Source organism: Centroberyx gerrardi, chromosome 6 (assembly GCF_048128805.1).
Source record: "Centroberyx gerrardi isolate f3 chromosome 6, fCenGer3.hap1.cur.20231027, whole genome shotgun sequence".
NCBI classification, from domain to species: Eukaryota; Metazoa; Chordata; class Actinopteri; order Beryciformes; family Berycidae; genus Centroberyx; species Centroberyx gerrardi.
In genome coordinates this window covers 10446816-10459755 of record NC_136002.1, presented here as the reverse complement: position 1 = coordinate 10459755, position 12940 = coordinate 10446816, and the positions used below count along the sequence as shown (strand labels likewise).

At 41.6% G+C, this 12940-nt stretch overlaps 1 protein-coding gene across 1 annotated transcript; it reads right to left on the bottom strand.

Annotated features, from left to right (window-relative positions):
* Positions 1-1536: 1536 nt before the first annotated feature.
* tsku (tsukushi small leucine rich proteoglycan homolog (Xenopus laevis)) lies at positions 1537-10667 on the bottom strand. The gene is made up of 3 exons (XM_071909622.2): positions 10444-10667; positions 4193-4504; positions 1537-3833 (listed from the first exon to the last, which is right to left on the bottom strand). The coding sequence occupies exons 2-3, from the start codon at positions 4496-4498 to the stop codon at positions 3093-3095; spliced, it is 1047 nt and encodes a 348-aa protein (XP_071765723.1). The 5' UTR covers positions 4499-4504; positions 10444-10667; the 3' UTR covers positions 1537-3092.
* Between the last annotated feature and the right edge of the window lie 2273 nt (positions 10668-12940).

Genomic DNA, 12940 nt, shown 5'->3' with positions numbered 1-12940 from the left:
AAAAGTGGCGCAAATGTGAGTTGTCTGAAACTAGACATAAGGACATGTTGAAATGATGAAATGAAGAGTGTATTAAAATGTAAATAAACATGTGACCTGACCACTGATCTTCAATTAGTTTGCCTTTCTGATTAAGGTCTTGTTCTGATCTCCACTGATATCTCAGTCGCATTCCTAAATTTATGATTGTACTTCAGAAGAGAAAAAGAGTACGACTACCATAACACACAGAGGACTTTTAAGAGACTATATGGGGCTTCGAGAGGTGGAGTGAAATGGGAAAGTCCCCCCGCATTCGGTTTGTAACTTGATTTGTTGTGCCGTTGCATTCCACGGATGACTTTGCAATTTCACAGAGTTTGCAGTGAGCGTGGATCCCAGCGCAGAGTGAGCGGAGCTGGGGCCGTTTCCTGATGGATGGCTGGTGCCCTGGGTCTCAACATGCCATGTGCTTCAGGAGATGGACAAATAGCACAGACATCTGGAAGTGTTTTTGGCAACGGGGTCATCCACTGAGGACTTTCACCCGCTCATTTGAGGAGCGTTCACACATACACAGGCACACACACACAGAAAGGAAATATATACACCGGTGTGCTCAGATATACACAACCATAGGCACACACTCGCTTTTGGCTTGTTCAAAGCCCTCCCAAAGCCCCAAGTTGAATTTGAGCACTAATGAAAACTCTAGTATTGCTGATCCTCTCTCCTCTAGCTGTCCCGACACAAAGCCCATTTTCTCCACGAGTATTGTAACGCGTACAACCCTGATGCAATCTGTGAAAACCCCTTTGTTTAGTCAGCCCTTTTTCTGCCTGTTTTTGGCATATGGGTGTCTTAGAATTTCAAAGGAGCTGTGGTTGGCAGTGTCACAGAAGGCAAGAGGGCATAATGTGAATGCCTCTCTGTGTCTCACGGGACAAACTCACAATGAAACACTCACTGCCAGGCGCACAGAGGAGATCTGTAAGCCGCCATTACTGAGACTCGGCTCTCTCTCTTTCTCCTTTTTCGACTTGTCTCCGTCTCAGTCGGCCCCTTTTCTTTAGGGAGGCAGGCCAGCGGAGCGCGGTAACCCTCGCCAAGTCCTGGTGTGTCTGAGCACTTGTGTTTTAAAGGACCACTCAAGACCACAAGTGTGTGTGTGAGTGTGTATCTGTAGGAACTGTCAAGTAAATAAAGCAAGAAGCTTCCACACGACGTGTCACTGCATTGTAAAAGTAAATAAACTGCTGAGAGGGTAAACCACTAAGATCTAAGCTTTCCTCTTGTATTGTAAAGAGAGACACACCCTGCTATGAGTCAATACTGTGCACAGTAACAGATCACAAGCTGCGCTGAAAACCCAGGATTTCTATGAAATTGCGAAATACAGCAGGGACACTGACAAAATCGGCCCTCACATGTTTTAGTTTCAAACTGGAACTTTGCATATCCTCTTTCACTGACACACCTAATGATTGTTGCCAAGACGTTTTAATGTGAGGTGGTGTGTCATAGCCTACGTGAGAAACACAACATTCAAACCACAAGCGTGAGAATAGTCCATTTATTACATATGATTCATATATAAAGTTATGTACAGTATAGTTACATAAATAGAAACCTCTATACCAGGGTTGGTGACATTTGACTTTCAATTCAACCAATTCAAAAGGTGAATTTCCTTTGAAATCCCACAACTGAAACAGTCTTTTCTTTAAAAGCTTCCTACCTGGAATGAAATAACTATAACATTATGAATGGAAGTTTCACTTTGCATTTTGAACTCATTTGAGTTGAAAGTGAATTGGCCCCAACCCTCTTCTACAGATTTTTGACATTCAAAAACTCATCTGCAGTCTTGAGGCTGATCGTCTTCTTAGGTCCATAGTAATGCCACAGGAATGCCAAGGCAGCTTTACATACACATTACACACAGTGCAGCTGGGTGTTTCAACATGAACAGATGTTGGCAAATGTAACTGCATATTACTAAGGTTTGTGACACTTATGACACTTCATTGGTCCAATGTTGCCTTTTGAAACACTCTAACTGTCTTGCACAACTGGAGATTGATTTGATAACATAAAAAAACTCCTGGGCAACAATGTTTACTCCTATTGTGTAACATGGTTGAAACAAACCATACAGCAGTGAGATCCAAGTAAAGGCGGCATGAACCAAATTTGTAAGGTGGTGGCAGTGACAGTAAGGAGGACCAACCTGATTGTCACTATTTATATAGACTAATTATCCAAACACCATGGACAGCTTTGGGCTGGTATTGGTAAAGCCAAGTCAGGTAATGAAATAGTATTTCTGTGGACATTACAGATTAAATAAAAATATTTTTTATCCTCAGTTAGGTTTAGTACCAGAAGCCAGTTTTTAGGTTTGACAACCAGACTGTGCTAAATGAATCATGGTCCTTGGATTGTACATATTTCAATAAATTGTCAGGGAATGATGGACAATGATATCCTCACATGCGTATGCTTCATGTAAATCAGTTCAACCCAGCACCACATTCAAAGTGAAAAGGAAAACCTTAGTGGTCAAAAGATAGCATAGATACTCATCAGTGTGGTTATCATAAGCAATGCATAGTAGGTGTTGTATTACACTGCATGACATTTTGGCCATGTGCGAGTGGATTATTAAAAATCCCCCATGTAACTGGAATAAGTGCAAATTACAAACAGCTCTATCACTTAATATGGTCCCAATTAAAATGAAACGGATAACTTTTTGGATTCATGATTGGTCCATTAACATTTCAAAAGATATGTAAAGATGCAAAAGAAATGACCCTGTGTGGGTTATGTAGAATACAAGTACATGTAAAGTTTGCCAAGCCAAGCCAAAAATTTGAGATTGCCTTTTAAAATACTCTATTTAGTCGTGTTTCTGAAAGGTACAGCATCTATGACACTCTTGTCAAGTGTTCATGAAGGCTTTATTAAACCATTAAGACATACTTAATTCAAAAGTTGGACCAGGGAACATATAAGAGAAATAACTGAGTGACAGGAATAACCAAAGTGTTTTGCATATTAAAGTGCACAGAAGGCACAGTTCTGGCGTCAGAAGTGTACAGAGTGATCCATCAGAACACGATGCCCTCCACGTTACAGTTCAGCACCTCGTTGTGTTGGACCTGCCCCAGCTGCCTGTGGAACTGTCCCTGTTTCTGGGTCCTCCAGCACTGGATGCTCTGTCCCAGTGTAATACTCTTAATACTGGGCAGGTGGCTCAGCATGTTACTTGGCAAGGACGTCACCCCGGAGCTGGACAAATTCAGCTCTTGCAGGGAGCCCAGCCCGCTGAAAACTGCGGGGCTCAGTGTCTTGAGCTTGGGGTTGTTGGACAGATCCAGAACCTGGAGGCTCTGCAGGCCCTTGAAGCTGTGAGGCTGGATTTCCCGAAGCTCGTGGAGGCCGCTGAGCGATAAGTGAACCAGGTCTTTTAGGTGAGCGAAGGCTCCCTCCTCGATGTGGGCGATGGGGTTATCATCCAGATTTAGGTACCTCAGCGGAACTCCTGCCAGCCGCGGGACGCTTGTCAGCCGGTTTGCTGTCAGACTTAAGCTCTGGATGTGTAATACTCCTTCGTGCAAGCTCCTGGAGACAGACACGAGCTTGTTGTGAGACAGATCCACGCTGACGGGTCCGCCGTTGACTTTAGTGGCGAACACGTCCATGTTGAACTCCTGGAAGTCGTTGTAGCTGAGGTCGACGTCAGCCAGAGGGAGGCCGGAGAAGCAGCTGGGGGAGAGGCTGTCCAGAGAGTTGTGACTCAGATCCAGAGTCTCCAGGTAACGGAGCTTGGACAAGGCATTGGGGCTTATCTGGAAATCAGGAGGAGATGGATGAGGGGTAAAAGAAGATATATTAAGAGGAAAAGAAAGGGAAGAAGCAGTAAAAGGAGTAGGAAAGGGAGGAATACAAGAAGAAGTAGGAGGAGATGAAGATTCAGTAAGAAGAGGAAAAAGAAGAAAAGAAGAGGGGGGGAAGAGGTCATCACAGCAGACTCTTAGCATCCCATTCTAATTCTTTTGAATTTATTTTCAAGGGAGCTTCAAGTCTGTGACGATAACTATCTTGTCTCCCCATATTTCTTGGAGCAAACAAAGAAGATTTATCTGGGACATCCACTTTGATACTAAATGAAGTCAAGAGATCTGTGTGAGTTCCTCCAAGTACTGACCTTGGTAATATGGTTGCTACTGAGGTCCAGGCTGACCAGGGTGGTGTAGCCCGGACCGGTGAGCATGGCGTCACTGAGCGGGCCCATGGTGTTGGAGGACAGGTCTAGGTGGGCGGTGTCCAGCGGGATGGGGATGGGCATGGCGGCGCCGGGGCCCAGCCCTCGGCAGTCCACCCTGGTCAGGCTGAAGCTGTCGAACAGGCCGAAGCTCTCCACCTCGCAGCGGCAGCCGGGGTGGCAGTTCTTCACAGCGCTGGACTGGACGGCCACCAGCAGCGACAGGCCAAGCCACACGAGGAGTGCCATTGTGCTCTGGGTGGGGACACAACAATTTTATTATTTATTTAACCTTTATTTACCCATGCTACTCACACTGAGGTCAAGAATCTCTTTTTCAAGGGAGACCTCATTGAGAAAGCAGCATCAAAACAAATACAAACGTAGCAGACGGATATACAACAAAGTATGAATAATTCAAATAAAGAGCGAGGTACAGAAAAAAACAATGTATAAAATCAAAATTCAACTTGCAGTGTTCCCTGAAGAGGGAGCAGAATACATAAACGCAGATTTGCCTAATACAGTTCTGAGTGAATACTTTTCGAATACGTTTCCAAACCTTTTAGCTTTCATAGGGCCTATAACCAATACATTTAACTTTAAGGGGCCTTTTTTGTGTTTCATAATGCTGTGCTGTTTGCCGTTTCTTATATGATGGATGTATCGTGCGAAATAATTTACAAACAGACCAATAACTGAATTATTACTGTCATAAAATGTACTACTACCCGTGTTGAATGAAAGTAGGCAGCAGCATTGATAAGATCCTCATAAAGATGATAGGACTGTGCGTGAGGGAGGATAAACAAACTGGATCATAACCAAACAGTCACAAGTTTGGCCCTTTGACAGCCAATGTGTCAAAGCCAATGAGATGTCCTTGAGCAACGCAATACTCCTGGCTGTCTCACAAGGACATGCAAAGACGCAAATATCCTAATTAGCCTGCACTGGGTGTAGCATGGTAAAAAAATTGCTGTGAAAAAAATCCCATTTTTTTTTATAAAGTTTCAATTTCAACTATGGACTCATTCACCACATGACAGCCAATCATGTCCAATAATGCTCAAATCATCTTCTAAGCCACAATCATTGTCTATGAAAACAGCACTATAGTACCTCAATCACCTGATTAGCATTCCCCAACAAATCTCTAACCTTCATCCAAACTCCTTAAGATCGCACCTTGTTTGTAATTTTAGAAATTGGAATGCCACCTTGAAGGTCTTTGTTTTTACTCTTCTGGAAACAGCATTTTTCATGCGACTTGAGCAGCCCTAATTTCCCTCCTCCTTAGCTTCCCAGCGGGTGTGACCTAATTTCCTTGATCAAAGAGTTCATTTGCACTTTCTTAGTTTACACACTACAATGAGCATGCATGGTTGTAAGAAAGAAAACTGAGTGCATTGTACCTCAAGGCCCCTAATTGAGCACAATGAGATAAAGTATTGAGCCCTTTGGAGTCCTAAGCGCATTCAGACAAAAACCAAAAAAAGCACTCAGCAACAACTTCCAATTGTGAAAAATATACTGTCCTATGGTGTAGCTGCTGTAGACGCACTACATCTTAAATAATAGCAAAGGAAGCCTCATAAAGGATAGAAGACAATGGCAATTCTTATATGAAGAAAACAAAGCCCACACATTCAAAATAAATGCATTTGGATAATCACACCACAGATCCATGTGCTCAATGTGTCAATAATTTCAAAGAGAATAAGATTCACTAAAGAAGTGAATAAATAATCTAAGCTAAAATCTATGCCAAAAACATCTCTACATCAAAACCATAGAAGAACATGGCATAAGCCTATCATACCTCTATTTAGTTGTCGCCAGATCCGTCTAAGCATATGTAAATGACAGCTGAATACAGCTCACCCAGTATCCATTGAAGGAGGTAAATTATCTAATCTTGAATTAGATCAGTTAAACATCACTGCAGCACACATAAGTAGTACTCGTTATGTCCACAGAGTACACACACACACGCACACACACTCTGACACATAAATACACAAGAAAGTTGGACAGAGGTTGGAGTTGTGTAACAAGCGGTCAGAGTCAAGCCGCTCTGTCATGACACAGCAGAAAGTCAAATATTAAAGATACAATCCAGAGTTTTCAAACATTAGCCTACACATGCATGTAAAACTGTCAGTAATCTATGTCAATCTGTGTATCAGAAACTGCTAATCCCACCAGTCACTATGTAAACTAAGCTAAGTGGAGGGGTAACAGTGTTACAGCATACTGCTATTACGGATTGGGTCTTCACTTAGCATAGTGTACCAAAGGAGTGTGGTGGTAAACTTATTTTTTCTTATAATGTTTAACGCCATTTCTCCTAAATGACAATGCAAGAAAAAGAGGGCATAACAGAGCATTTTGATCCAAAATTCACAGAAAATGATCTACAGACTTGAAGGAATGGGGAGGTATGTAGAAAAAATTATTTCCCATGAGAAAGTCATACCTTTCACAAATCAAACAAACAAGTGCATATTGGTATAGCCTATTCTTGTAAAAAGAGGAAAAATAGCAGTGCACTCTTCTCTGCAAATTGTGATGTTTATTTGACCACAGACATTTTGACATAAAGCTTTCTTAAAGGCACGCAGTATAGATGCACTCAACTCTCAGATTACGGCTTTAAATTATTATCAGGTAGCCTATATCTCATTGGAGCTAAGGTTATTTATGTTAGCTTATGTAACAGGATGAGGTTGCATAGTTGCATTGTACTTGTGGGTCAACATGCAGGCTGATTAAGATGGCTCAAAGTCTACTTGGAGAGAGCTGTTCATTTCTGTGCAGTGTTTCTTGTGCTTTGACCCTTGCACTGCTTACTACTGGTTGCTTGTAATATTGTCAGTCTAGGAATTCAGTTTATTCTACTGTTGCACTCATTCTCAGTTGCTCTGAATAAATTTAAATGTACATAAATGTAATGGACAATTCAAATTGGCAAAAGTAAATGAAGTCAGGTTGCTTGCTTCATAGTATTTTTTTTTAAAATGCTTCATGAGTGTACTATGTTTTTCTACTGCTGCTGAATGCGGGGGATGGCTTTGTTGTAGTTTGATCTCTTATATCAAGCAATAGTTTACCATCTGAAGATATCTCATTTCCCCCAATAAGTATGTGTGTGTGTAGGCGTTCAGATTGTGTGTGCGTGTGTGTTTTGACTAAAGGCCCAAGTCCCCCCAACTGCAGTTTTTGACCAAACAAGAACGGGCTTGTCTTTGATACTGTCAAATTAAGCTGGGTAAACAAATCTTTCACCTACTGAACAAAACTTGTTGCTACTGTGCTCTTTAGAAAATAACTAGTTCTCCACTGAATGCCACACCCACAACAAAGACACGGATAAAGTCGTCGTCCTTCATAAAATGTAAAAAAGGCAACATCTAAACTCTCACAAAATGAAAATGAAACTACAAAATGTTTTAAATGTGTGGTACGTTTTAAAAGGGAAACTTGTCCTAAGTTGACCCACTGAATCCACTATATTTTTACTGTTAAACTTCAGGTAATGTCTTTATTCTCCAAACCACATGTATAGTGTTTTGGAAATAAACTCAAATATTGGCTTCTGCTTTGACAGCAAAGGCTAAACTCTCATTTTCCATGTAAGCATTACCTCATTAGCTGTTATAAAAATAATTACTGCAACACTAAGGAAGGTCCTTGGGCATTATCCTCCCATTCCACAGTTACAAGGCTGTCTCACCTCACACAAACCGCAAGCCTCAAAGCGATCTGCCTTGTTAAGAAACCACTGAGAAGCCATATGCCGACTAAACGTGGGAAACCGACGGTAAAGCCAAGTGGTCATTAGGTTTATATATCTACTGCACTGGTGGCCGAGTCAGCACCCCATCTCCTCTCCTTGGTTTTGCAGCTACATCCCTCCATCCCTCCTTCCCTGCCTGCATCCATCGCTCCATCTGTTGCTTTACTGGGGATCGTGAACTTTCTACGCCAGGTGTTCCTCTCAACCTGTCACCAATAAATCTCAGTTAACGGCGAACTGTTGTTAGCGCTGGCTTCAAATCAGACACATTCTAACTACTGTAATTACCCAAAGCCAACGGCAGTTAGAGCTGCGAACCCCGTAGTGGACAATTGGCAGCGGCCTGTGAAATCACGCCCAATACCATCTCACTTTCAGGAGTCTTTTGACACCTTTATCCTGGGAATGCAGCACACACACTTTCCACAACCTTTGCCGTCCTCTAGGGCCCAACCATTACTGATTTTTGGGGCCAATAGCAATAACTGGGGTGGAAAATTACCAACATGTAGCCTAATGTATCTGCCAAAAATGATTAGTTTAATGGCATAATTTTTACTCAATTATAACCTCTCACCTCATGATTACTGTAGACTTGACCCTTTAAAAGAAAGAAAATGTTCTAAACAACATAATCTTAAAAATAACCTTTAGTCTTTTCTAGGCAAAATCACTTTTTGTGCAAATCCTATTAGTGTGTTATCAGTGGAAAATGACAATTGTATCTGTCAAAAGCCAATATCAGCTGATAAGTGCAGTGATATCTATTGGTCAGGCCTGATACAACGCATTCCTACATTCATGTTAATCAGTTCAACAGACCATAAACAACTGCAACTGTTTCAAGTCAAATAAGACAGCTCCTCTTAATTTAGCTGCATGAAAAGGAGGAACTTGAAGCACATTTGAAAGCAAACTGTAGAAGGTAGATTGGGTGAATGTAGTGAGCACTATCTACACATCTGTTTAGTGCTCATATTGAACCTTTTGGGCACAATCTTCACATCTATGTAGCATCTACACTGACCCTGATGTGACCTTCATAATTAAATCCACTCATTATCCACCACGGCTCTGAGGTCTTCTTCACCATGTCATTGAAACTACACTGTCCCAATTTAATCTACAAGTTGAAGGCTGAAAACAATTTAATTAGAAGAGGGAAGCCACACTAATCCTTTTAAGCCAAATTAATGCATGACACTGAGGGGAGGCAGGGAGTTTAAATTAAATTGATGGTACTTAAGTGTTTAAAACAATTAGGCACCAATGAGAAACTCATAGTTACAGTAAGCAAATAAACCTACAATCAAGGAGGAGACGATTTGACAAGATAGAGCTCACTGAATTCATCAAACTAGTGAAGAGGAGAGAAAATACTGATGAAGGACTCGCTGGAGGAGTGGTCAACTCAATGGCCATGAATATAATTGATAATCATGTTATGGCTACTTCAGTTTTAACTACATAAGTCTAGGCTGTCTAGCTTAGTAGATAACTACAGTAGACATGGCAAAAGGTGGGTGTATCCAAATTGATATCAATATAAATATATTGGTGGAGGAGGAAAGGAAAGGGCCCTTTGCTTGGTTACAAAAATAACATTCAACCAATCAGAGGTTGTTTTGGGTCATTATGGTTCCATTATAGAACCCATACCCTAACCAAAGGACCCTTGCAGAACCCTTCTTTCTCTGTGTGTGTATCCTTATGGACCAATGTGCCCAGGTTGTGCTCCCTGTGCACTTTTCCCCACCTATCCCCTAATGTTGGACCCACTCTGACAAAGGCCTCCCTGCCCTTCTTTATGCATAACTACAAAGTGAGCCACAGGACCCCTGCCATGCCCTGGGAAGTTAGAGGCGGGCAAATACACATCGGGTACCTCTGCAGATCAAATTTCTTGCAGCCGTGGCAATCGGTGCAGAGCAGTCTCCTCCACTGCAACCTTTTTGGTTGGGAAATATAAAAAAAACTGTTGTCGTTTAAACTCTTTGAACCTCTAACGTTATCTTGCATGTGTCAATCCCCCGCCCCTTTCTGCTGTCAATCACAACTCCACATGTCACTTCTGCGCGCATCATTCACAAGAGTTTTGTACACGTTTAACACTCTCTAGAAGTTGTATTTCTCCAATTAACTCGTGGTAAACACACACAGGAGCCCGGGCATTTACTCGGGGCGTCAAAAAAAAACAACAACCACGGCGGTTTCTCCAAAACCGAAGCAAAGTGAAATCTGATCTGACCAGAGGTCTGCTGGGCTTCTGCGCTGCGGTGTCCGAAACTAACTAGTGGTTTTGGTCGAAGATTTCACAGGCTGTTAAACAGAAAAGGAGTAAACTAAAGGTTAGCCTACTTGTGTTTTCTCAGTTTCCTCGTATGTCCCGACTTACCTCGACCACCAAGTAAGACCCTACAGCCGGACAGTCCGCTTTTTAGACGATTTCACTTCACCGCTCCCATTTTTCTTGGCCCCCGCAGCACTTCACTGTGTCAGTAGTTTGCTGTCTGTGTTTCACTACATTAGGTCTCCAAGTCCCTCGCCGTGTCTGCTACTCAACAGTAAGCTGTCAAGAGGAGCAAAGACTGGGATACACTCCTCTGTTCCCATCCCATAAAGTCCTGTTGGCTTGGTTTACCAGTGTCAAGCTTGCCGCAATACAAAGGAAGAGGACTTCCGGTCCAAATCCTTCAAAATAAAACGATTTTTGAAGAATACTATGTTTGACATTATTTTCAGTTTTTATATTTGTTACAGTTTTGCTCCACGTTTAATCTAAGTTCTACAAACATATTTTGATACAAATATTGATACGTTTTTATTGTTCTGTACAACAGTGGTCATTAATAAGTTACCATGATGCTGTTGCCATGGTGCTGTTGAAGTCAGGCAGGCAGGTCATGGTCAGGGATGAGACAGTTCACTATCAAACATTTAATCATTTAATATAAAGTGTGTCTGTTGTTTATCAAGTAGTACCCAATGATAAAAGGAAGCAAAAGTTGTGAAAGTCTAACCCTTAACTACGAATCTTCACACCTTAGCTGCAAATTTTCACCAAATTCCCACAATCCTATCTTCTTAGGTAGGCCCACTCATGTCAACATCAAACCTAATGAAAACCTTTATTTTATGTTATATATAATATATTTATTTACATTTATTTGCTTTACTTGTATTTACTGTGGCCTATACCACAGAAAATATATCCTATCTTGGAATGTACAGAATCTGGACTTGTGTTCTCCTCCCCAAGTGACAAATGTACGCTTTTATTTTGAAGGCCCAATCATCTAACTTCCGGTCCTGGTCTACTGTCTCTGGCAGTTTTGACGCTGCTTGTTGGACACGCTCGATGCGCACTCTAGTGGAGACGCCGCAAACAAACCCACATGAAACGAAAAGCTAAAATACAGTATTATGCAACAATAGGCGGCGGTTTGGTTTCATATTTTGGCTCTGGGTTCACATTTTGAGGAAACTGGAAAAAAAAAAATTGTAAGCGGAAACCTTGTCTTTTCCTGTTGTAGCTACTTTAGCCACCATATCTGATTGAAGAATGGTGTAGTAAACTTTTTCAAGGGTAGCCTACCATACAAATATAACAGCAAATCTATACTTCCCTGCAGGAATATTATAGGAATATAAAGTATAAGATATAAAATATACAGAAACATAAAGCAAGATAAGGCCACTATAAACCCACTACTAGTATCACGAGTATCAAGTCCCTATAGAACCATTATAGTAATATTATAGTTATTTGGGGTGGATCGTAACTGCTATGCCATCCAAAGTGAAAACTAATTAAACAACAAATCCTCTGATTATGGTGCGGATTCACCAATAATTACCGTCGTGGGGGCCTTTTTCACTGTTATGACACTGATGACAAACATTTCCTTTGAAATTCCACTCTATTAGAGGAATAACAATATTAGAGGAATATTTTTGTGATGCCATCGGACATTAACATTAAATAGCATAACGTGCGATAAGGTCACTGTAAACTCACTATTGAGTGCCACATATCCCTCCATAAGTTCCTACAAGAATATTGTAGTGATTTTTTGGGGAGCCAAACAAAACATGCACATAATATTGTAGGCTATAGCAAATCTATGTAGGCATTACGCCTATGGATGAGATAATTCCCAAGAAGGAGGCTTGGAAACAGAAAGGTCAAGTGTGATGAATTATGATTAACATCTGTTGCTGCTCACACAATACTGGGGGGCTCCGCTCTCCATCTGGACCCTCTGCTCAACTGACGCAGCCTTTGTTTTCCTCAGGAGAGCATGACAGCATCCCAGCACACCCATACAGTACACGCACACGCACACACGCACGCACGCACGCACGCACGCACACACACACACACACACACACACACACACACACAAACTCTCACACCCTGTACAGACTGTAGGCTCATCTAAATCTGTCACCACTATAAAGCTCATTTATTCAATCAACCCATTTAAAACAATGAATAAGTCCAGAGGAATCTGGGGCCTCCTGGATGTTTTAAGGTCTGGGACTCTTCAAGGCTGTGAAGATAAGATAGGAGCCCAGACAGGCAGCCTGCTATGTAGAGTATCAGCTTGTAAAAAAAAACAACATTCCATAAAACCTGAAGAAAGAAAAACGTGTGTTGTTGTAATGGCCTAAAGCCAAAGATGACACGTCCTCGCAGACAAATTAAAGGGGCATTTCACCACAAATGACAACAGATATTTTAAACATTGTCTCACACATGCCAAACATTCATATCAATCTTGCCCAACTTTTCTTGGGGTAAGAGCTATTTTTGTGCAGTTTTTCTTTATTCGAAGTTTTCAACCAAGTTATGTGATCTGCAGGACACTGAACCATTGTCGTGTTGAATA